Below are 25,040 nucleotides of genomic sequence, written 5' to 3' on the forward strand. Positions count from 1 at the left end.
ACACGCCGTTGGACAAGGCATGAAGCGTCTTGGAAGAGACCAAACCTAGGCGGCGTGTTCTTTTAGAGAGAGAGAAAAAAATTTCATTGAGGAAAACTTTTATATATAGCACCATGATTTTCAACTTCTAGTATATGTATATTCAGGTCCTGTAAACCATAAAAAAAAAATCAAATTATTGTGTGTTATCAACTATGTATTTGTGACCATATTCTATTTCTAATTTTTGTCTTTCAAAAGTATAGCATCTACTAATAAGGTATGTTATTAATTCATGAGATGTAATACTTTTGTCATCATTATGCCCTTGATTTCTTATGGTAAAGTTTTAGGATTGAACTTTTCTTTTTGTATATTGTTTTACGAATTTAATGGTTGTTTATTCTCAATTGTGACCTTTTAATGGATGTAATCAAAATTTCAGACCATATATGGCTATATGCTCACCCTGGCGTTGCCATGGTTCCTTTTGGTGGGTTTTTGGCGTACAGACCACAAGAATCTCTGGCCACTTCGCTCGAGCCCGATTGCCATCTCTTTCAATTGGTTTCATCAAAGCTCCCAGAGCTCCCAAAGCAGAGGAACACCACTGATTTTGGAGACTGCTCATCAAGCCATTTCATGATCTTGTCAACTTTGGTAAGGTTAGACTGAACTTCATACTTACCTTTGATGTCAACCAAGGGACCAACTGCGTAAACATGCGGCTGCGCTTGACTTTGCTCATTTTCATTACCATCAAAAAGTGAGTGAACCGCATGGGATTCGAGCTCAACCAACGTGTTGATGATTATGCCCTTGGTTTCCTTGAACCTTCTAGCATGGTTTGCAAATGAAATGTATCCACCATTGTTGAAGGCAAATCCAGGCATTACATTTGTGGGCACTGGGTTGACATAACTCGGTACAATCGAGTCAGGATCCGATTCATCAAACACTTTGCCAACTTGGTCGTACCGTTTTTGAAGGTAGAGCAACAAACCAAGAAAAGCTGCTCCAGAAGTGAAGAACACAAATGATGGAACCTTGAGTTCATGGGCTACGTCAATCATGGTAGTGCAGAACATGTCAACAATCACTCCAACAATTTGAGACGTGTTAGGTAATACCTGGTTGATAATGGTGTCCTTGACATGGTTCTTGTATTTGTCTATGTAATCACCGAGGAACTTCTCTACAGACTCAAACTCAGTTGGGGGATCTACAGTGGGAAGATGGATGAGTTTTATGTGGGTGTGGGAGGCTGCAGGAACCGGCTGACTAGTGTTTGACTGATTCGCAGCGACTCCAAATGGCGATTTCATTACAAGAATTATTACTGAGAATCGATCGCTTAGATTCAATATACGTTTCGAGAACTCGATTGTGGATACTAGATGACCTACAGCTGGTGTGGGACGAACACAAGCCCTGCTCTCTTCATAATTGGACGTATGGTGTTGTTCTATCTTGTTTCCTCGTTATGTGTTTGCTACATCTCTATATGTATTGGCATGCAGCAGTACTGTGTGAGTGTGTGGCTGGACGTCTCTCATTTTTATGTGGTATAGACCTAATGGCCAACACATCTCTCTTTTTTTTTTATCTGATGTTTTACCTTTTGTCATTCATTCATTCGTTCTCCTTATTCGTGGAAGAGAATTGCAATTGGGATCGAGAATATTCGCAACAACAAAGCTTCGTGGTTCATAAGAAGGCCACAAACGCTAAGCTACAAAGATGTGATTGCAATATGTCATCGGAAAAAAAAAAAAAAAAGATGTGATTGCAATATACACGTTAGAGTGATAGTCGTTCTCGATCATGAGGGCTTTTTTAAGGTGAGTTTCTTCCTCGTTTTCTCTTTGCATTTGATATTATAATTCTATGCATTGATGAATTTTTTTATTCTTTGGAATTAATATATATATATATATATATATATATATATATATATATATATATATATATATATAACAATGACATAATAGTTGGTGGATGGAAGGCAAAGCTGGTCAAGACCAACTCTGAAGAGCAGAAGTGGGGCCTCTTCATTGCCAAGAAGAAATGATTATGACGCCTCAAGTTATGCATACGCAAATGCAATATTGTACTGGAGTTAGATATGCATTTTTTTTTTTGGATAATAGAAACCATTCATCAAAACCAGGTCGGAGCCCCATAAGAGGCAGACAACAGTCTAAGCCCAACAAGGAAAGTCGAATTCTCCTACTCTACCCATAACGATATAGCAAAGGAGGAAACAACCCAAAAAGGGAAAATCCCAAATCAGCTAACTTGAAGAAGCTGGAGGACAGGGAAGACCGTTGTGTCCAGTTGCTAGTCTATTGGTTTAGACGGTCTTATCTTAAAATATATCGATGTGTATTAGTGTTTGAACTTTTGCCGTCTTATAATAATAGAATTGGGGTTTGTCTTTGCTCATTTGTATCTGAATCTATGTGTTAAATTAAATAGCATGCATTGTCTACAATCTTTCAACCTCATTTTTAAAACAATGACATATGAAGCTTCCTTTTACGTATGATAGACGCGTTATTGTATCAATGCCATAATCCTCTCAGATAGTATAGCAAATGAGCAGAGCAATGACATCACTCATATTGTTTCCCAAGAAAGAAATCATATATTTAAGTACCTAGTGCAGAAACATGTTAGTCAGCAACAGTGGCGGAACCATGATGAAAATTAGGGGTGGGAAAACTACAAGTTGAGGGGACTCGAACCAAGGTGAGACCTTAGGAAGAAAGCAAACAACTCCACAATTTGCCAACTGAACCAATGTTAGACAACGATGAGAAAAGCACACTTATACTATATAAAATATCCTAGTAATTTTGGGTTGGGCTATAGCCCAAACAGCTTTTCATGTAGTTCTGCCACTGGTCAACAACCCCATGTGAAAGATGCCGTCACAAAACTCAGCGAGTCCAAGACTCAGCTTGCGGGGTTAGTCGTCGACATGTTTTGTGCCGTTATGATCGTCGTGGCCAGCCAAATTTGGGTTCCTAGCTACATGTTCTTCACCTCTAGCGCCGGCATGCTCGGGCTAGTATTCCACTTCCAAGCGCAGCGCGATCAATATAGCAAGGACTGCATCGAATTTAAAGACTCAGACGCTGAGTTGCTCATCCCGAGTTTTGTCAATCTCTTGCCAGCTGCTGTCTTACCTGACATGCTATTAGTGAACGAGGTAACAGAATCAATCGTCAACATTATCAAAAGGTTTTGAGGTACCAAGGGTATTTTGGTAGATACATTCACAGACATAGAATCACATGCCTTTCATGCTCTTTTATCTGATGCCGAGATCCCTCCCGTATATCAAGTGTAGGACCCTTACTTAACCTTAACAGTAATGAAAGTCGTTGGATTCGGAGGAGGCCAAGCAGAAGTATGATATCTTGAAATGGCTTGATGATTAGCCTCCATTGTCTGTAGTGTTCTTGTGTTTTAGAAGTATGGGAAGCTTTAGTGAGGACCAGGTGAAAGAGATCGCCCACGCCCTAGAGCACGCGGGCCATCAGTTCTTGTGGTCCTTATGTCGGCCTTCACCCACTGGAAGAATTTCTTTTCCAAGTGACTACAATGACCACACTGGAGTCTTGCCCGAATGGTTCCTCGATCGAATAGTTCGGATTGGAAAGGTCATAGGCTGGGCCCCGCAAGTTGCCATCTTGGCTCACCCATCTGTGAGAGGATTTGTATCCCATTGTGGGTGGAATTCCACTCTTGAAAGTCTTTGGCATGGTGTGCCCATTTCCACATGGCCATTGTACGCAGAGCAACAACTTAACGAGTTTCAGCTGGTGAAGGAATTGGAATTGATGGTGGAAATTGATATGAGCTACAGGAGCTATAATCCAGTTCTTGTGAGCGTGAAGGAGATAGAGGAATAAGAGTGGTAATGGAACTTGACAGTGATATAAGAAAGAGAGTGAAATAGATGAGTGAGAAGGGCAAGAAAGCTTTGACGGATGGTGGGTGTTGTGAAATTTTAATTAAAACTCGCAAGTGCCCGAATCGTCATTAGTATAGTGTGCAAGTGCGAGGTCGTTCCAACTGAGGATTGATAATCAATTTAAATCCTAACCTAATTAATCCAAATACAAAATTTCATAAACAATCAAGCTAAAGAAGATATGATTTTTGGCTTTTCAAATAAACAAATAATGGGCAAATTGAAGAAAGAAACAAACAGCAAAATTTATAAATTACAAAAATGATAGAATCTAGAGTATTAGAATCAACCACTAACAATTCTATTTATGTTTTGATACAATTAACAAATTCTTTTGTTTCTTTCGATGACAATTCCCGTATCTAAGTCCAGGTACGACACTTAGACCATAGTTTTCTTTAAGTATATGATTCTCTCCAGATATGGCAGAGTTGTATATATATATCCTAACATGCAGTTTATCCAGGTATAGCATAAATTTAACACTTAGGACTCATTACGTACTACAAAACAAAAGAATCATGCAAACCATTACTTCAGATAAGACAATAATGTAATTCACAACTCTTAATCACAAGAAGCTAATTTGAATTATATTGCAGGTACACCTCAAATTCATCTTCTAATTACTAGATGCAAAGCTCTAAGGTGATCAATCAAAGAACTTAAAAATAAAGCATCAATTCAAATAGTGACTAAGAATTAATCATAAAGAAACTATAAATCCATCAATAAAACATCAAAGTACATAAACAAACATGATAGAGCATCATCCTAACCCTAGAAAAAGGTTTAGCAAAATATATTTAAATAAACATAGGAAAGAATGGAAGGGAAAATAAAGGAAAGATGGATGAGTCGTCTCTGCTCGTTAGGCGTCTACATTATGCTTCTGAGACCTCCTCCTCGTGTATATTCGTGCTCCCTTATGTAGGAAAGATTTCTACATATCTTTGGTGGCAAGTTTCCCTGTAAGACTTGGGTTCAAATTCCTTTCTTGATTTGGAATGTGAAAACCTTGAAATATCTCTTGTAGAAGTAGGAATACATGTGTTCTTTGCAACCTCATCTGAATTAACTTCCGTGAAACATTAGGATTGATGATCTTGGGCATCTGAACTTGAATTCTCCACGAATGTTTGTAAATTCCCGAGCAGATTTTCTGTCCTGACCTATCTTCACTCAAACAATCATAACTGGCTCCAAAAGTATCAAAATCGAGATCCGTAAAATTCTACAGAAAGTATACATCCGTAGCTTTCCAATGATATAAGGCTTATTATGTGATTCGATCTGGTAATTTTCCTGTAATTCAACGAACTTGGATGTTCTACACAGACAGATTACTAGTTTCAGATTACACATTGCCTTTTAATCCTACTTAGCTCATTTTAGTTTCTTTTCTTCTTTCTACGAAACAAACCTAAAAAACACTACAAGATGTAAATGAATCATAAATAAAGAGAACTAAACAAAAATATAAAGAGTAAGAGGCATAGAAATATAGGAAAATATGAGCACATCAGTGGGTTGTCATACTCTTCCTTGAGACATTTTATTGATCAAATCTAAAATTCATGATCATATGTGGGGTTTAGAAAGTGTTCAGACTTATTAAGGCTTCGTTTAGTATTGCTATAAAAAAAAGTTTAACGGTGAAAAAAGCTCAGTTGTCAAAATAATCAGCTGTAGAAAAACTCAGTTAAATGTTTAAATATGTTTTCAAAATTGATTAATCAATAAAAGCATTATTAAAGTGTATGGATGATGTATGGTTAGAGGAGACTCCTGCTATTATTCAGGATGTACTCTACGAGGATTAATCTTTCTAATGTAGCACGGGGTTCAGGTTTTATGTCCCCCCCGTTGCAAAGTATTATTTCAATAAATGGAACCGGGCGTGGGGCTGAGCCTCCCAGCTAGGCTGGGTTCCAAACCCCTTTCAAAAAAAAAAAAAAAAAAAAGCATTATTAAAGTGTTTGGTAAATTTTTGTCTTGTAAAATGTTATAACTCTATATGGGTCTAGAATAATTGACCACCCCTAGAATAAAGAGGAAATTTCCAGATCCCTAGCTACGTTGAATGTTGCCTTGAATATTTCCTCGGGCCCTGGCCGGCTTGAATCTTTTTTCAAGCTCTGGTCGCCTTCTTGTTATGCTTGACGATAGAAATTGAGTTTTCATGGTGATCAGTGGTGGGTTAGACGGTAGAGAGATGGGGTTGAAGAGAATAACTTAAGCAAAAGAGGAAGAAGAAAAGGAAGAGGAAGATGAAAAATTATAACATGGTCTCGAATCATGGTACACGTTGTAGTCCGGCTTGACATATCATTGATTCACATTATAACTTATACTTATTTCTGATTGGTTCTCTTAATTTAAATTTTTTTTTTCACCATGCAAGGTCCCCACCAAAAGTTTATTTCCAACAACATTTCGTTGCCTAAAGTTCATTGCGGATGATTTTTTTTTTTTTTTTTTTTTTTTTTTGTAGTCAAAAGTCCATTGCACAATAGTTCCTTCCCAATAATTCATTACCGACCACATTTCATTGTTAAAGGTGTATTGTCGATGCCCTATTTGTCAGCATAAGTCATTTAATTTAAGAGTAACAAAAAAAAATCATTTTAAGAGAAACAAAATAAAATAAAAGAACCTTTCAAAAATAAAAAATAAAATAAAATAAATGAAATGAACATATCTTCGTCTCTTTGAGCTTCTTCGTCACAAAAAGTCATTCTCACTTTAAGAGGAGCAAAATAAAAAAATAGAGTGAACACGTATATTTTAAATGTTGCCATTTTATGATAAGGAGCTTAAATGTGCACACCCAATTTTACATTCTGCACTCCCCTTTGATGCTTTTTCCGAATCACCCCTATACTTATATGGCTCATCCTCTCCCTTCCACAGCCTACAACTAAAACTCTCTCTCTCTCTCTCTCTCTCTCTCTCTCCCTTTCCCTCCCCTCCCCCCCCCCCCCCCCCCCCCGATCCAAATCTCAGACCCCCACAACAATGGCAGCTAGCCCACTCGACTCAACCCTCACGGCCTTAACCATCTCCGATTCCAACCTGGCTTGGCACATTCTCTCCATCCATTTCGTGTTCCGGCGCCGGCGGTGATCAAGGCTTTCATTTCAAAGATCAAGGGGTGGCGCTACAGAGATTGGGAGACTTTGCTGCTGCGAGGGAAGCTGAGCTCGTGGTGGAGCATGTCAGCGTCAGTTTCTTCGGTTTTGACTTAGTCTCCTCCTCGGCCTTAGCGTTCTGCAGGACGACTTCGTCATCGCTATCCTCGTCGATTCACGCAGCTTTTGCAGGTGGAGCCAGACTAGATCGAAGCAGATTTTAACACTCATCTTCAGACTCATCTCTTCTCTGCCCATCTATTTTCATTTCTTTGTTTCTGGAGAAAAAGATCCATTCAATTTCTAAATTGTTCCAGTCTAATTCAAAGAAATTGAATTTATATTTTGTTCAACATATTGATATGTTACATCCCGGATCTCAAGTTACCGGTTTACTAGTCTTTCGGATGATAAACGACATTTATTTTTACTTTTGACTTCGTTTCGATCTATTAGGGGGGGCCTAAAAGTTTACTTTCTGTATCGTTTGTCATTTGAGGAAATTTTCTTCTGGAAAGTTGTAGAGGACGTTAAACTTATTACAATAAGCCTGACGAGAACATCCTGAAATAATATCATGAGTCCCTACTAATTTTGTGTATTCTAAAACACACTAATTAGCAAAGAGTGCACAACTGGCTACTCCATTTGCTTTACAATTTTGGCGACGTACAGGAAAGATAATGCTTACGTGGAGCCATAATACACTAATACGACCAACTTTCTCACTATGTTGCCACCGAAAAATTAATTCGGTAACAATTGGTTTCATTCTGCTACTAGGAGGCTGCAACCATTTGACAATACAAGGAACTCGCTGCCATCCTAGGCCAGATATAGCACTTAGGGTGCACAACCCGGGAAGATGCCCACCTCACCCTACTAACCTATAATAGGAATTTATTAAAGGCTCGAAGCCGTCTAAAAATAAAAAACAGAAAACAATTAAAATAGATAAAACAATAGAGCTAGATAGACCTAGGCAGCCTAAGTACAATGAGGCCCAAGCAAGGAACCACACGCAGTCAGACACCACCGCCGGAAGCATTCCCGCCACCCCATCTCCACCAGCACCCCCTCCACTCCCTAACCCTTGCAGCTTGTACCTGACAATGCTTGACCACCCGATAGTATATCTAGGATGATTAGAAACCGATGTTAACCACCAATCTCCAGTAAAATCCCTCCCTTGGTCTACCCAACATCGATCTGAGATCGAATTGGATCCCACCACCATTGCAGTCCAAGCCGCCCAATCAAGCCCCCTGAGTCCGTGCATATGTGGTACGCTAAAATCGGAATTCGTATGCGAAAGTTATTAGCGAAATATGAAAGCTATTGTTCATGGTAATTTAGTATATATTTGAAAAATTACTGTGGTAGGTCAGAACCTACCCCAACCGGTAACTCTCTCTCTTTCCTCCCGCGTTTTCTCTCTTTCTCTCTCCCCGACAGATCAAGGTTTTGGTTTTTCCTGCATATCTTCCAACTCCGGCCACTAGAAGGCGCACCACAGGTCATTCTAGGACCGCCTCCTCCTCCTGCCCACGCCCATGGTGGTGGTTCACAGCGATTTGGCTGAAAAATCGCAAATTGAAGCAAAAACCCAACTGTAGCAGTTTAAAGTTTTCCGGTAAATTCTTCCAATTCTGGTCATTTCCGGCCACACCACCACCCATTTCTTGGAGCCCTCGATCTTCATCATGGTTCGGCCCAGGCCAGTGGGTAGCGGCAATTTTACCGGATTACGGCGAATCGACGACGAGAAGCATCCGCGGATTTGAGGGCGACGTATCGAGCTACTGCTCGACGAAGAAACCCGTATGTGTGGTTGCCAAAATAGTAATGTGAGTGGACTTTTGCTTTAAATAATGATGCATGTGTTTAGTTCTCGAACTAATGCTTTTTTAATTATCATATTATTTGTCGAGCATATTAATTAATTTCGGATATTATTTGGTTTTGAAATATTTATTTGGAATACTGATTGGATTTTTCATCATGATTTTCGAATGTGAGTCTTCTATGCTCAAACTTGGATTTACGATTTATAATGATTTTCGACGAATCATTTTCCGAGGTGGTTTCCGGAATTAAATACATTTATATTCATCGATTTGAAATTCTTTTAAAAGATTTTCGAAATGGGATTTCGATGGAATTATATTATTGTTTATTTTCCATTTTTAATTTTGACATTGGGAATTCCTTAGCAATGATTTTGGTTTTGGGTTATTGTTTATGAATCTACTTTAATTATGACTATTTGGTTATAGATTTGAGAATACTTTTGACGTGTGGGACACGTCGTTGATTTACTTTATTTTTCTCTTGAGATTTACCGAGTACGGTTGGGAATCGTACTCGTGTTTTCTATTGCGAGATTTAGGGAAGCTTTATGGATTTACTGGATTTCGAATGTTTCCTTCACCATACTTGGGTTGCTTTACTTTTTGTTCTCCTCCTCACGTGAGTTGCAGTCGAGGCTCCTCCTCACTTATTTTGTGTTTGTGGGTCGAAGTCGAGGATAGAGCCTGGGAGGCTCCTTCATTGTATGGTGATTTCTTCTTCTTCATATCCTATTGTTACTTGACTGGCACTACTAGAATTTTGGCCCCAGACATCGGCCAAAAACCGATGTCTAGCAAAAACCTGACCGATGTCTCTGTGGGTGATGAGAAAAATCCGGAAAATGCAGACATCGGTTTTTAGCCGATGTCTAGTATTCGTGTAGACATCGGTTCCTAATTATAAATCGATGTAAATAGGTTTAAATGATAACAGACTTACATGTTTTACTATTGTTAAACCCACATTTTATTGTATTTAATGCTTAAAGAAATATAGATTACATAACACAAGTTTGCGTTTTAACATCGTTATTGATTTAAGAACCGATGACTGATTTTGGAACTGATGTCTGGTACTTAGTAACATATCGTTTTCGACAAAAAATCGATGTCTGTATATTTTAGTAACATCGATTTCCATTTTGGAACTGATGTCTGGTACTCAGTAACATATCGTTTTCGACAAAAAATCGATGTCTGTATATTTCAGTAACATCGATTTCCATTTTGAAATTGATGTCTGGTACTCAGTAACATATCGTTTTCGACAAAAAATCGATGTCTGTATATTTCAGTAACATCAATTTTCATTTTGGAACTGATGTATCTGTATTACTAGACATCAGTTTTTATGGTGAAAACTGATTTCAACTTTATATGTAGACATCACATTCTATAAAGAGGATGATGTCCACAAAATATGTAGCTGCTGTTATAAATTGCAATTTCAATAGTTCACAAAGAGTGATTTGAATATTGGAGTATTATATCTGGAATCATCATCTTTAACAGTTTACAAAATGGGCAAAATAAAACCCCAATTCACCTACTACAAGGCTAGCCTAGCAATTAGTATTCATGTTTGTTCATAATTGCTACAAAAAAGTTAATTAAAAGCTAGCCTAACTCAAAATCAAGAAACTGGTCAGAACATACAGCAGAGTCTGTAAGTAGTCGGCTACTTCAATGCGGACCTCATCAAATTGTTGTTGGGTATACCCTTTCCGATCCTTCATCCACATTGGAACTACCCAGAACAAGATAAAACCCAGGTTTGTTATGAACCCAAGGTAGAAGTGATGCAAACATAAAAGCCAGCACCATTCGGATTCGTGCTGCAGTAAATATCTAATGTCCAAGATTTACCTTACTGCAATGGTAAATCAAACATTTTCTCATTAGAATGGAATAACTAACTGCCTATATATGACACATACAGATTACAAAAACTTAGTGGGAATTGATTCCTTAGTGAGAATTCTCACCTTTTGCACCAACACTTCATATTAACATGCAGAGACCACACTTGCTATCAGGTACGAATAACCATATTGGAGGAACAAATAATATCAGAACTGTGAACAGAAATTAGACACACAACCGGAAGTATTTCCGCTTCTGATTTCCTTTGTGCCGGGACCTAGAATATGTTATGCTAGTATTTGTAGTGCACAGGCAGCATATATAATCGCATTTGTGGAAGCAATAGCCAGTATGATGTTCTTCACAACCCCCTGTAGACAACATAATCAGCTTCCAACAAGAGTGACAGATAAAAGTTCAAAAGCTGTAAGCCAAAAGCTTAGTTACCCATAGTTTCAAAGTCCTAAATCCTTTTCTCACCCACATGATTTAACAGCAAAAGCCAAACTATGCAGTTATGTTGCAGAAAAACTTGACGAAAATAATAATAGGGGTAACTACTTCTATAAGTATGTATACCTGAGTGAGAGACAATGTAACTCTGGAATACCAAACAGCTCAGCTCTCTTGTTAGCCTATTGGATGGGAACAAAAAACAAATTAGTAAATGAATAAATAAATGAAAGATAATTAAAGGTCCATAAAAGGAACAGAGAAATCACTAAATAATTGCCATAATTGACCTCATCGTACACCCACAAGTTCAGGGTCATCTGGATCAAAAGCCTCTCATAATGTAGAATGTAAGTTTAGATAGCATATTCATGCAATAGTTTTTTTTTTTTTTTTTTTAGTAAAAGCAGTGGGAAGACGGAACATAATGACTAATCCATTACCTCATCCCATTTAATTAGGTGAGCATATTCAATACAATGAGCAGCAGTTCTAGGGATTTCTGCAAGTGTGCATAAAGGGAACTTCACTTGAGGGGGGAAAAGCCAGATTGTACACTCAAAGCATGGACTGATCCCTGGCATAATGACCCTGGCATGTCCTTGAAAACCTTCAGTCCCACCATCGACCATAGGGTTGACAGTTTCTTCTTGGGGTTTATCATCAGCATCATACTCTGCCAGAAGAAAAATTAAACCACCCACATTAGCCAAAGCATAGTAGTACAGGAAAAGCAAGTCATTCGCAGAATGAGATCTAATAGGCATCATGGGATAATCCCAGGATAAAAAAGCATAACTATACATATTTTTCTGGTCAGAGCAATATGTATAGTTATGACCAACAGTTCAGATATACTTCACCTGTGTTACAAGGAAGAGTAATGTAGCTGCAGAGGACTTGGGTGGTCACCCTGAGAAATTAAAAGGGATTTAGGGTCACTAATGCGAACAAGGCATGCTCAATAATCTATAACATAATTATCATCTTTAAATAACTTTAAAGTGATTAGAATGCAAAGTTTTCGGTACTCTTACGCTAAGAAAACTCTTGTAACAATGATCACGGTGTGCTCACGGTAGCACAATTTTACTCCGAATTGGGCCTAAGAAAAACCACAAGGATGCTCTATCATAAGCTATGCAAAATTTTAAATATTGAACTTCACCAAAATCTGGAGGATGGGAAAGAAAAACTTACTGGAACCCAAACAAAGAAGGCGAGCTCAAATGCATTCTACAAGGTCTAAAACAGTAATGTTAGTAATGTATTCAAGTTTGGTTCCTAGGAGCAGAACAACCTAGAAAAGAAAAGTTAGTGACTATCTGGAAACATAGGTATCTATATATGCCTAAACATACAACAATGTACTTACCAAAATGAACTAGGATTTCAAATAATGCTATAATCTACTTCATTATTTCCTTTACCTCCTGTGTCATTTGTGATTATATTAGGCAAGCCGATATAGTTCACAATTCCACCACTCCTATATACCTAAAGCACCAAAGAACAAAACCCATATAGCCAAATTACACCATTTCTACAACAGTCTTCATTTTCACAGAGACGAAGAACCCGGAATCTGCAAACCCAGAAACAAAGAACAAAGTGTGGAGGCCGGTTGGACCAATTGGGGTTCCACTAATTAGAATGAACTGAATTGTATTGTTCTGAAAGACTAAACACAAGCAATTAAATGAATACCCACAGCCCCCTCGAAACTAGTAATAATCTGCTAAACTCACCATCATCATATCATACATGTTCTCAACCTAAATAGCAATTGGATAAGCATCCATACACAAAAATCTAAAAACAAAAGCAATGAAATGAATTGTATCTAACCTACATCTTAATTTTTGATTGCAAAGCTTAGAATACCAGTACTACACCGCAAAGCCCAATAGCTTGAACAGGTTCTGATTGTTCTGCATGCACAAAATAAAGAGTAAAAATCACAAGCAAATGAATCTATGATATTGAACTAGTTCAAAGCTGAGCTGAAAGTTGAAATGAAGAATAATCATATTGAGAATTTCGATTGAAAATTCTATATCACCTCAAACATCCAAACCTTTACCAACGAAATTGATATAAATCAAACTTTTCATCTCTGAAAATTTGATAGCGATGTTCAATTGAAACTCTGAATTGAAGATAGGAATCATACCTTTTCTGGTGAGTGAGAGAGAGAGAGAGAGTAGCTTGGTCCGAATCGAACATAGATTGACTGACTTTGATCTTTCTTTTAAGCACAAACACCTCTAAGACATAGGAAGTTAAATAAGTTATAACCTAACCACAACAGAAACCGGTAATTAAAATACCCACCTTCAATCAAAAGTCTTTTCTCCTCCTCTTCCGATTCCAAGAACGCAAAAACTAGTTGCTTCGGTCCTTCTTCCAAGATCAGCACCCAAATCCAAGTGTTGGAGCTGTAAACAAAAACCAAGATCACGATTCAACCACCCAAAAATAGCAGTGATGAAATTGAATAAATTGTGAATCCAGTCACCGAGATTAAAGGAAAAGAATAGATGATAAAGATGAACAAACAAATCTCACCAAGCCTGAAAAAGGGAGTGCAGATGATGATAGTCCGGTGTCGTCCTTATCACAAAATAATGACAGATAGGATCTCAAGCTCGAGGTCTGGAGAACGAGATCGGGGATTCGGGGTTAGAAAGCGATGCAGAGGAACACGGGGTCAGAGACTGAGGTCGGGGACTAGGGGTCAGGTCGGAGGCGGCTTGGAGAATGATGAGGTCGTTGACAAGGTGAGCTGCTGAAGAAGGAGGTAGGGTTCGAAAGTTTTAGAGAGTGATGAGGTCGACAGGGTTAGCTGCCGAAGAAAGAGGTAGGGTTCGAAAGTTTTAGAGAAAGCGGAAAAAATTAGTAAGTGTGGGGGGAAATGAAATTATTAGTCCCCGCGTTCTCAAAACTTCAAAACTTAGTCCCTCCGCGTTTTTTTAAATTTTTCGAACAAACCTTTTCTCATCGTTTTATTTTGTGACTGATGTCTATAATAACCATAGAAATCGGTTTCTTCACAAACTGATGTTAACATGATTTTTAACATCAGGTGCAATCTTGACCGATTTAATAGTGGTGATGTCTAATGACATTATTCTAGTAGTGTGGCGGGACTAGTCTGATTTCTCTTAACCAACGGGACTGGTATGTTTTCACGAGATTTTGAGTTTAAAGAAATATGTTTTATAAACGTTGCATGTATCGAGGTTTTATAAGTTTAAATACATGGGAAAGTATTAAAGTTTGCTTCATTTAAATTATCTTGTTTTTTTTTTCTCCACTCACGCTAACATGTTTTTCAATTACTCTCCCCTGGGCCTTTCTGCTTCAAATGCCCAGGTTGCAGACCACATTAGTTGAGGTCGGGCGTACATGGAGTCGAGGCGTAGCCAACAGCACAGCTTCCGCATATTCATTTTATTTACGTTTTCTTGGTTTACTTTTCATATTAGTATTGCTCTGATAACCTATGGGATTAATGTTTTTGAGTTGTGACTTGTATTTGTAAAATTAGAGATGTTGTGATTTGGAGAACAAGTGGCTCCAAGAGAATAAGGATGAATTGTTTAGAAGTGTATATGTGTTTTCTACAGGTTTTTGGTAGTTCATTTTTAGGGGTGACGCTGCCGACATTTTGGTAGAGTTATTCCTTAGGTGGCCTGGTAGGGCCAACTTGGGTTTCACAGGGTGAAATTTGGGGCGGGTCCTGTCATGATAAATCTAATTTAATAGTGTGACGTTAATTTGGGGTTGGATTTTGTTGTAGTGGTTGAATTCATTTTGGATGGGGTTGTATCGCCATCTTTCTTGTATGACCAGTTGGGGAGGAATGATCAAATTAAGTGTTTTGCAGGTTGTTAATCAGAGATTTTGTCCATGGATTTTTCATATTTGTGCAAGGCCATAGATGTAGCACGATTCTGTGGATGGAGAGAGAGAGAGAGAACAGAGAGGGAAGAGAGGGGAGAGAGAGAGAGGGAGAGAGAGAAAGAGAGGGGGGATAGTTTTGGAAGAGAAATATTGTGAATTGATAAGAAGTATTAAAAAAAAAAAAAAAGCAAAGGGAGTGTAGAATGTAAAACTAGATGTGCAAATTTCAGCTCCCTTAAAATATTAAACATTTAGTTGATAATGAGTACACTTGGTACAATCTAGTATTACAAGTGGAGTGGCCTTACAAATGACATTTGATTTACTTTTATATTGGACCTGATGATCTAGATAAATAATACAATGACTTGGATCATTTATAGAGGGAAGTGAAATCAATACTTTACACTTCATGTTTTTTTTTTTTTTGGTATTTTAACATCACATATTTTATATCAACTATATAAAAAGACAAAATTTTAAAAAAAGGAAACATTGAGTGTGGATTGTAAAATAAAAAGTGTGAATTTCACTCCCCTTTATAGATGGTACTACAAGAAAAACATAATGCTTGATTGTAGCCATGATATTAAAATTGATCAAAGAAATATCTGATCAATAAAACGTCCCAATGAAGAGTAGGAAGAACCACCATCCATCAATGCTTTCTTGCACATTTCACTCATCTCGTTCACCTTCTTCCTTATGGCACTATCATGCTCCATCACCTCCCTAACTCCTCTTTCTATCTCTTGGGCACTCAAAACCATTTGCTCCTCCTGACCGGAGTTATAAAAGTCCCACCCGTAATCTACACTAATCTTCACCGCCAATTCTAATTCCTTCACCATCTCAAATGCATTCATTTGTTGCTCCGAGTACATTGGCCACGTAGCGACAGGCACACCGAACCAAAGACTCTCCAGTATCGAATTCCACCCGCAATGAGATACAAAACCTCCCACGGCCGGGTGGGCCAACACCGCCACTTGTGGGGCCCACCCTATGACCTTCCCAATCCCAGCCGTCCGTTCGAGAAAGCCCTCGGGCAAGATGGCTGCGGGATCGGCATAGTCGCTGGGGTGAGTAATCTTTCCCTTTGGTGGGGGGCAACGTATGGACCACAAGAACCGGTGCCCACTGTGCTCCAGCGCGCAGGCAATCTCTTTCAGTTGATCCTCACCAAAACTTCCCATGCTGCCAAAGCACAAGAACACGACCGACGATGGAAGCTGATCATCAAGCCATTTCAAGATCTCCCGGCCGGCCTGATCTGATCCCCTAGGGTTATTATCGTCACTCTCCCCTTTTAGAAGTGGTCCCACCGGATATACCGGCGGGATCTTCCCATAAGAATCAAGAGAACGAAGGGCATGCGGTTCCAGATCTGAGAAGGTATTTATCAAAATACCCTTGGTCTCTCTGAACCTTCTTGCGTAGTTTAAGAATGGGATTGCCTCCTCTTTCTCCAAAAGTATACTCGGCAGGGCTTTGATAGGTACCGGATTAACAAAACTCGGGAGGACCAACTCAGAATCCGAGTCTTTCAAGTCGGCGATGACCACGTCATGCTCGTCGTGGATCATTTGGAGGTGGAACACGAGCCCCAGAAAGCCAGCGTTGGAGGTGAAGAAGATGTAGGTAGGAACCTCGAACTCGTTGGCCACGTCGATCATGGTGGTGCAGAACATGTCGATGACGAACCCGGCGAGTCCAGGGGTTGATGACTCGGACGAGCCGGCGAGGAGTTTGGTGACGGCATCTCTGACGTAGGGTTTGTGGCTTTCAAAGAACGATTTGCGGAAGTTGCTGCGGGTCATGTTTAGGAAGTCGACGTCGGGCTGTGGGAGATTGATGAACTTGATGCGATCCGAGGCTTGTGTGATGCAGTACTCTGTACAGGCATCGTTGCCTTTGGAGTCGAAGGGGGCCTTCATGACGAGGACGGTGATGAAGAGGTGGTCCTCTCGAGATACGAGAAGCTTTGCGATCTCTACCGTTGATATGACGTGGCCAACACCGGCGCAGGGGATGAACACCAGCTCTGCAGCTTTCTTCATTTCGATGCGGTGACTGAAGGAAGAGTAGTTTGTCTTTGTTGATGACAATGAATGTGCTTCAAGAGTCAAGTTGTGGTGTTTAAATATTCAGTAGCATTTTCCTATCATTCAGATGCATGCAGCCTATATGTGCAGGTGACGTTACGACGTTATGCATATGCTGGCACGGAGCCAAGTGTTGATTTCGAGCTCATTTAATTTTCCTGTAGTTATCATTACGCTATGATAATTAGTCCAAGTTGATTATTGGTGCACGAGTCTCTGACTACTGTTTTGGCAGCAAGCTAGTCGAAAAGGATAAATAATTTTTGAGTAAAATATTAGGGTCTTGTTACTCCAGAAACTTGTTTCACTCCATTTATTTTGTTTTGACTTCCAGGTATTCCCTCCATTTCAATCAAACAGAACAAGACTTATAAGAGTTAGGAGGTAATCACTATATGTGGTCAAGTTGGTAAGAGCGTTTAAGTGTGGAATTTCTGCACTCAAATTCGAATTCCGTCGGCGCTGATTGGAGTTTAAATTTCAATCTATTCTTAATGACAAAAAAAAATGAGGGAGCGTTTTAACAAGACTTCTAGCCCACGGACTAGTTTCTGGACTTAAGATGTCTTTAAGAATACCGTCTGATCTCAATATAAAAAATAAAAAGAAAAAAACAGGTATAGGAGGGAAAATCCACCAGAGCCATAACCATGGCTTCCTCTGCTCTTCCCCCACCTCTCTCCACACCCACTCAAACCCCCATACCCAACTCTCCTCACAATCTCTCTTCCCCAGTCTTCCCACTGCCAACTCTCGAAACCGCCACAATTCGCTCCCGCCTAAGCAGACTCTGCCAAGAAGGCCAACCCCACCTTGCCCGCCAGCTGTTCGACACCTTGCCTCGCCCAACCACCCTTCTCTGGAACACCATCATCATTGGCTTCATCTGCAACAACATGACCACTGAAGCCCTCTTGTTCTATTCCCACATGAAAAACTCCTCCCCCAGCACCAAATGTGACCCTTACACTTACTCTTCCACCCTCAAAGCCTGCGCCGATACCCGCAATTTCAACATTGGCAAGGCTGTGCATTGTCACATTCTTCGGTCCCTTCCGAACCCAAGTATGATTGTGCAGAATTCGCTAATGAATATGTACTCTTCCTGCATTGGAGGCTTTGATCATGCCAAGTATGACTTAGTACGCAAGGTGTTTGACACAATGCGCGAGAGAAATGTGGTTGCGTGGAACACGTTGGTTTCGTGGTATGTTAAGACTGAGAGGTATGGAGGAGCGGTTAAGCAGTTTAGGATGATGATGAGGATGAGAATAACCCCCAGCGCTGTGAGTTTTGTCAATGTTTTCCCTGCTTTATCCGCCATGAGAGACTATAAAAATGCCAATGTTTTATATGGTTTGGTTGTTAGATTCGGCGGTGATTATGTGAATGACTTGTTTGTTGTGAGCTCGGCGATATTTATGTATGCCGAGCTTGGTTGCCTTGATTATGCTAGGAAGATTTTCGACCGTCGTTTGGGGAGAAACACAGAGATATGGAACACCATGATTGGTGGGTATGTTCAGAATAATCTTCCTAGGGAAGCAATCAGCCTTTTCTTTCAAGCCATACGATCAGATCCGGCTGTTCTTGATGAAGTGACTTTTCTTTCGGTCTTAACTGCATGTTCACAGTTGCAACAGTTGGAACTAGCTGGACAGTTGCATGCTTTTATTACTAAGCATTTCAGAGTGATGCCTGTTATTTTACTAAATGCAATTATGGTGATGTACTCGAGGTGCAATTCTGTTGAGACGTCGTTCAAGTTTTTTCATAAGATGCCGGAGAGGGATGCTGTTTCATGGAATACCATGATCTCTGTGTTTTCTCAGAGTGGCTGGGATGATGATGCTTTAATGCTTGTTTATGAGATGCAAAAGCAAAAGTTTTTGTTCGATTCTGTAACTGTAACTGCTCTGCTTTCGGCTGCATCAAATCTTAGAAACGTAGATGTTGGACAGCAGACACATGCTTATATTATTAGGCATGGAATAGAATTTGAGGGGATGGAAAGTTATCTCATAGACATGTATGCCAAATCTGGTTCAGTCAGGATTGCAGAACGACTTTTCAAAAAAGACTATATGGTTGATAGAGATCATGCTACTTGGAATTCTATGGTTACTGGGTACACACAGAATGGTCTGATTGAAGAAGCTTTTGTAGTTTTTAGGCAGATGCTGGAGCAGAAGCTAATACCGAATGCCGTGACCTTAGCATCAGTTTTCCCTGCTTGTAATCCAGTGGGGAACATAGATATGGGTAAGCAACTCCATGGGTTCTCTTTCCGTCACTACCTTGACCAAAACGTCTTCGTGGGAACTGCTCTAATTGACATGTACTCAAAATGTGGTGCACTCACTTATGCTGAAAATGTGTTTCTTGAAACCCATGAAAAGAACTCTGTCACATACACCACAATGATATTGGGCTATGGCCAACATGGAATGGGTCAGAAAGCTCTGTCTTTGTTTCACTCAATGAAGAGATCTGGCATTGTACCTGATGCGATTACCTTTGTTGCAGTCTTGTCTGCTTGCAGTTATGCTGGTTTGGTTGATGAAGGTCTTTCTTTATATGATTCAATGAAAATGGAGTACAACATAAAACCATTAACTGCACATTATTGTTGTATAGCGGACATGTTAGGGAGGGTTGGAAAAGTAGTTGAAGCATACGAGTTTGTTATAGGGTTGGGTGAAGAGGGTTACGTGATAGAAATTTGGGGATCACTTCTTGGTGCATGCAGAATTCATAAACAATTTGAATTGGGCAAGATTGTTGCTGATAAATTGCTTGAAATAAAGGCTGCTAATGTCAAGACAGGCTACCATGTTTTGCTCTCAAATATGTATGCTGAGGAAGGAAAGTGGGAAATTGTTGATAAAGTGAGAAAACAAATGAAAGAGAAAGGTTTGAAGAAGGAGCCTGGCTGTAGTTGGATTGAGATTACTGGTTTCCTGAACTGTTTCATTTCTAGGGACCAAAAGCACCCTCGGTGCAGTGAGATATATGGTATGTTGGCGGAGTTGACTATGATGATGAAAGAAGCTGGTTATAGGCCTTCTCTCAATTCCCATCTAGATGCAATTTTGGAACCTCATTAGTGAATCAAAGGAGAATACTTGATAAAAGTTTTTTAGCCATCTTCTATATTCCATTGCGACTTAATCTCGGTTTTAGCAAATTGGAGACAGCTGATTACGGATGACTAGTTGGATGAATTCTGGCAAGTAAATTTGCCCGTCTTGGTATTGATATCAGCTATATTCAGGTGAGGTTATCCGATATGATGCCTGTATTGCGAGTTGGAACTCTACTATTGTGCTAACGTAGACTCTGGTGCAGGTCATCAATTGTTGAAAGCAGATATGCTCAGATGTTGCTCAAGTCTGAATATGCCAAAATGGATGAACAAGTGTCAGATGTGCTGGACATACAATTTTCAGGTAAATGGTTATAGACAGGACACCGTACATCATTGGAAATGATTGAGCACATTGTCTCTGATTTTATGAATATAATATCCTTGTTCAAAGGCCTATAATTTTTCTTTTCCTTCTTTTAGTCAGTAATCCTGCACTTTGATAACTAGCACTATTAATTGAGTGATATATGTTGTTGGATGGCCCTGCTTATATCTAAAAACTTAACACACACACATAAATATATAGTATTCCACCCCCCACAAAGGAAGGTTAAATCTATTGATTTGTAATGAACTCCTAGTCTAAGAGTTCTAATTCTGATTATTCTTCTTATACATTTCTCCTGAAAAAGATATTAGACATGAAGGGCCCAAGTTCACACCATCAATTTTCTCAAGATGGGTCTTATGTTTTATTCTTATTAGAAATTAATACTGCATTCTAATTTTCTTTAATTTCATTCAATACATAAGTTTATGAGTTGTCAGTTGGAAGTTCATTTGCAGCAATTCCTTCTCCTTATCTTCCCTCTTTTTATGAACATAAAATCCAGAACTTGTTTCTATATGTTACGGGGCTTAATTTTACAGCTTTCCTTACAAGAGAATGTCATGTTTACACGTGTGGGCACAATACACATGGACAACTCGATCATGGAGACACCACAGATAGCACAAGTCCCATAGATTATTGAATTGCCCAAGCAAATTGGCTCCACAGTAGATTGATGCTAGAGTCCAAGTTATATCTTAGCTGTAACTGACAATGGAGTAGTCTGCATGATGAGTTCAACCACATGTAGTCCAATTTTTCAAAAGGAAGGGCATTCATCTGTTTGAATCTTTGCAGTGACCTGCATGCTGGTGCACTTGACTCCAGTGGTTGTTAGGTAATCCTTTTTATTTATTTGTCACTTTGCCAATTTAAATCTTCTACTAATATGTTTCCTGTTCCCAATTTGACAAATTCCTCTGGATGTTAAGTTTGTAGAACTGTAACCCATGGACTAAGGATGAAAATAATTTGCCAATCTTGGTCTTTCTAATTGTGCCTAGCAAAACCTCTTGGTATACCCAGCAAAATAATTACCAGCTTTTATTCCCAATATATTGAAACCCAGCAATCTTTTTTTTCTTCTAGGAATTCAGCACTCTGAAGTATAATTTATATTCACATTAATGATAAAAGAATTCAATGGGTCATCTCGTATGTTCTTCTCAAGAAAGAGAAAAGAAAATCTTTAAAAAATCCAACCAACTCTCATATTAATTCCTCCAACCAATGTGTATCATTAGGATGGAATTCTTCAACTTTCTACTTAACTAGATTATATGAAACTCTTGCTGCTGGACTTTAGCGGTTTAGACAGGAAATCAAATTGCTTACTTTTATGTTAGTGAGGATGTTTTCTCACATATCCACTCATCCTTACAGATAAGTCTAGTACTTCAGCTGTGTGGTAATCCAGGAGTCATCACATTTGCCGATAAGTATGGTACTTCAGCTGTCTGACAGTGCCACTCTTTGATTTCGTTTTCCATTCTTTTGCTTCAGATCACAGAGTTTATCCAATGCCAGCAAAGGCATGACACACTTGCGCCTTCGGCTAAGGGAAATACAAGAATTAATGGTATGTAAACACCAAATGTCATAAGCATATTACATACAGAAATATAGGAATTTCAGCTGAGGTTGAATTAAAACACATTCTGCCATTCCCCTGGAGAAAGACCAGTTGGCAAGATATGATGATATCTTCCTCAGTAATATGATCCTGATCCATATTCACAAAAGTGAAGGTTGAGACAGCTAGCCATCACCATCTCTATCATACTATCTCCTTCGAACTCAGATGAAGAAAGCTGCAGAGTTGGTAATCATTCCTGCCCCAGGAATTGGGCACATTGTGTCAGCGGTGGAGATGGCAAAGCTCCTGGTTGCTCGAGATGACCAACTTTTCATCACAGTCCTCATCATGAAGCTAGACCTTGACTCCAAGCCCAAGGGAATAGATATTACTTATACAGGATCTGACCGTATCAACTTCATCACCCTCCCAGAGGTCAACATAAGCACAGAAGGCATGAGTCCCAACAACTTCCTCAAGTTATTTGTTGAAAGTCACAAACCTCACATTAAAGATACGGTCTCCAAGCTCAGCCAGTCCCAATCTGAGGCTAGACTTGCTGGGTTTGTCATTGACATGTTCTGTACCAGTATGATAGACGTTGCCAATGAATTAGGGGTTCCTACATATGTGTTTTTCGCATCCAACGCAGGGTTTCTTGCACTCTTGTTCCACCTCCAAATCCTTCACGATGAGCATAACAAGGACTGCACCGATTTAAAGGACTCGGATGCTGAGTTGGTGTTGCCCAGTTTTACCAACCCACTGCCGGCTAGTGCCTTACCTAGCATGTTTTTGGACAAGGACTCCACAACCACATTCATCAACCATGCAAGAAGGTTCAGAGAAACCAAGGGTATTTTGGTAAACACATTCATGGAGCTGGAAGCAAATGCTCTTCACTCTCTTTCCGATGGCAAAACTCCACCGGTGTACCCCATAGGACCCATGTTGAACATTACGAGAAATGAAAAGCATGAGGATTCAGACCTGGCATCAGATAGCACCTTGAAGTGGCTTGATGAACAGCCTCCATTGTCAGTAGTGTTCTTGTGCTTTGGGAGCATGGGAAGTTTTGACGAAGACCAGGTGAAGGAGATAGCCTATGCGCTGGAGCACAGTGGACTTCGATTCCTGTGGTCCCTGCGGCAGCCCCCAGCAAAGGGGAAGGTTGCTTACCCTAGTGACTATGCAGATTACAGGGGAGTCTTTCCTGAAGGGTTCCTTGATCGGACTACTGGAATTGGGAAGGTTATAGGATGGGCTCCACAAGTGGCTATCTTGGCCCATCCTGCAATCGGAGGGTTCGTATCTCATTGTGGGTGGAATTCTATGCTTGAGAGTCTATGGTGCGGTGTGCCTGTCGGCACATTGCCAATGTATGCAGAGCAACACTTAAATGCTTTTGAGATGGTGAGGGAATTGGGATTGGCAGTGGAAGTGAGTATGGCTTATAAGAAGGGCAGTGTGAATGCAGAAGATATAGAGCGAGGGATTAGGCAAGTGATGGAGCATGATAGTGATATAAGGAAGAGGGTGAAGGAGATGAGCAAATTGAGCAAGACAGCCTTGATGGATGGTGGTTCCTCTTACTCTTCGTTGGGGCGTTTTATTGAGCAGATTTTCCTTTGACTTGTTAGAACCCAAGATCATGTTCATGTCTGTAAACCAATTTCATCATGTAAGTGTTCCTCATTAACGTCAATAAGGATTTAAGGTTGTAAGAGTCTGTGCTAGCTGTAGGAAGCACATCATGACTGAACAAAGTCTGCCTTAAGGCTTAGCTAGAATGGCTGGAATGGTCTCTCTAGTTCCTGTGTAATCTGCAGTAGAATAAAAACAGCACTGTGTACACTTGGCACAAGAATGGAAGCAATGGTTACCAGTTTAATTGGTAACAACTTTAGAGCCTGATTTTTGTTTCTAACTTCATATTTCGTGTCACAAGAATGAAAGCTCTTTGTAAGCTAGGCAGAGGATGTATATAGCACGTCTTTTTGTCTCTGCAGTTATATTTTCCATGAAAGCTGGCTCGTCTTCCTTCGGTTCCTGAATTTCAAGTCTGCTGACTAGTTCTTAAAATTTGGAATATGTTTTCTAAGTTAACAGAAGTAGTCAACTCCATGCAATTTTTCAAAGGTTGTCATTCCATGATCCTACATTCCTCCCCATCATGTAAAAATAGAAGCGTATATTTTTACGCATTTCATTCCATGGAAAGCAGGCAAAAATGACTGATAAATTAACATCTGAAATGAACAAAATTCTCAAATAAAAATAAAATAAAATAAAAAACAAAACAAAAAATAAAATGTCGAATAGCGAGATTTATCTGATGAAAGGCCACCGATCAAGTACGTTTATCATGTTACTCACTCCATAAAAAAGCAATTGTTTCTGGCAAAGATTTGTCTCCTTTAAACCATGTTGTGAACTCGTGCTGAAATGTGGAGAAATAATTTGGGACTAGGACAGTCTACTGCAACTTTGTAGTAATGGTAAATAGCAGAGAAATGTAGTACATCTATGTAACCTTATAAATTGGCCAGCATTGATATAGTCTACGTGCAATTACAAAAGCCTTCAGTGTAGTTAATAGTGAAATAGATATGTATTAATGTATTATAGTTTGTTTTGTCACTTAAGGTGGCTTTTTCATTATTCAACACGCTCCTTACCTGAGACTTGCATAAATTGGAAATTATATATGCGGCCC

At 39.5% G+C, this 25,040-nt stretch overlaps 4 protein-coding genes and 2 pseudogenes across 4 annotated transcripts; 3 read left to right on the forward strand and 3 right to left on the reverse strand.

Annotated features, from left to right (window-relative positions):
- LOC133725767 (anthocyanidin 3-O-glucosyltransferase 2-like) overlaps positions 1-1,460 on the reverse strand; it is a 2,799-nt pseudogene extending 1,339 nt beyond the window's left edge.
- Positions 1,461-2,627: 1,167 nt separating this feature from the next.
- LOC133731732 (putative UDP-glucose flavonoid 3-O-glucosyltransferase 3) lies at positions 2,628-3,946 on the forward strand (annotated as a pseudogene).
- A 6,435-nt stretch (positions 3,947-10,381) lies between these two features.
- LOC133731741 (uncharacterized) lies at positions 10,382-14,704 on the reverse strand. The gene is made up of 11 exons (XM_062159156.1): positions 14,601-14,704; positions 13,827-13,871; positions 13,593-13,696; positions 13,143-13,189; positions 12,459-12,494; positions 12,296-12,363; positions 12,122-12,171; positions 11,702-11,934; positions 11,385-11,440; positions 10,928-11,176; positions 10,382-10,812 (listed from the first exon to the last, which is right to left on the reverse strand). Exons 1-10 carry the CDS (start codon positions 14,702-14,704, stop codon positions 11,167-11,169), a joined length of 753 nt encoding a protein of 250 aa, XP_062015140.1. The 3' UTR covers positions 10,382-10,812; positions 10,928-11,166.
- Positions 14,705-15,666: 962 nt separating this feature from the next.
- On the reverse strand, positions 15,667-17,501 carry LOC133743186 (putative UDP-glucose flavonoid 3-O-glucosyltransferase 3). Its single transcript, XM_062171037.1, has one exon. The coding sequence runs from the start codon at positions 17,222-17,224 to the stop codon at positions 15,764-15,766; it is 1,461 nt and encodes a 486-aa protein (XP_062027021.1). The 5' UTR covers positions 17,225-17,501; the 3' UTR covers positions 15,667-15,763.
- Positions 17,502-17,641: 140 nt separating this feature from the next.
- Positions 17,642-20,387, forward strand: LOC133725768 (pentatricopeptide repeat-containing protein At3g22150, chloroplastic). The gene has a single exon (XM_062153144.1). It carries the CDS (start codon positions 17,920-17,922, stop codon positions 20,374-20,376), a length of 2,457 nt encoding a protein of 818 aa, XP_062009128.1. The 5' UTR covers positions 17,642-17,919; the 3' UTR covers positions 20,377-20,387.
- A 2,162-nt stretch (positions 20,388-22,549) lies between these two features.
- LOC133725769 (putative UDP-glucose flavonoid 3-O-glucosyltransferase 3) lies at positions 22,550-24,476 on the forward strand. The gene has a single exon (XM_062153145.1). The coding sequence runs from the start codon at positions 22,550-22,552 to the stop codon at positions 23,954-23,956; it is 1,407 nt and encodes a 468-aa protein (XP_062009129.1). The 3' UTR covers positions 23,957-24,476.
- Positions 24,477-25,040: the final 564 nt, after the last annotated feature.

The sequence above is a fragment of the Rosa rugosa genome, chromosome 1 (assembly GCF_958449725.1).
Source record: "Rosa rugosa chromosome 1, drRosRugo1.1, whole genome shotgun sequence".
Taxonomy (NCBI): Eukaryota; Viridiplantae; Streptophyta; class Magnoliopsida; order Rosales; family Rosaceae; genus Rosa; species Rosa rugosa.

Coding starts and splice junctions, on each gene's coding strand:
- LOC133731741 (XM_062159156.1), bottom strand. CDS start 14,704: ATGCGGAAGCTGTGCTGTTGGCTACGCCTCGACTCCATGTACGCCCGA. Junction 13,190..13,592: donor GAAAAGACTTTTGATTGAAG/GTGGGTATTTTA, acceptor TTGTGCATGCAG/AACAATCAGAACCTGTTCAA. Junction 12,364..12,458: donor CCTTCTTTGTTTGGGTTCCA/GTAAGTTTTTCT, acceptor GGTTTTTCTTAG/GCCCAATTCGGAGTAAAATT.
- LOC133743186 (XM_062171037.1), bottom strand. CDS start 17,224: ATGAAGAAAGCTGCAGAGCTGGTGTTCATCCCCTGCGCCGGTGTTGGC.
- LOC133725768 (XM_062153144.1), top strand. CDS start 17,920: ATGGCTTCCTCTGCTCTTCCCCCACCTCTCTCCACACCCACTCAAACC.
- LOC133725769 (XM_062153145.1), top strand. CDS start 22,550: ATGAAGAAAGCTGCAGAGTTGGTAATCATTCCTGCCCCAGGAATTGGG.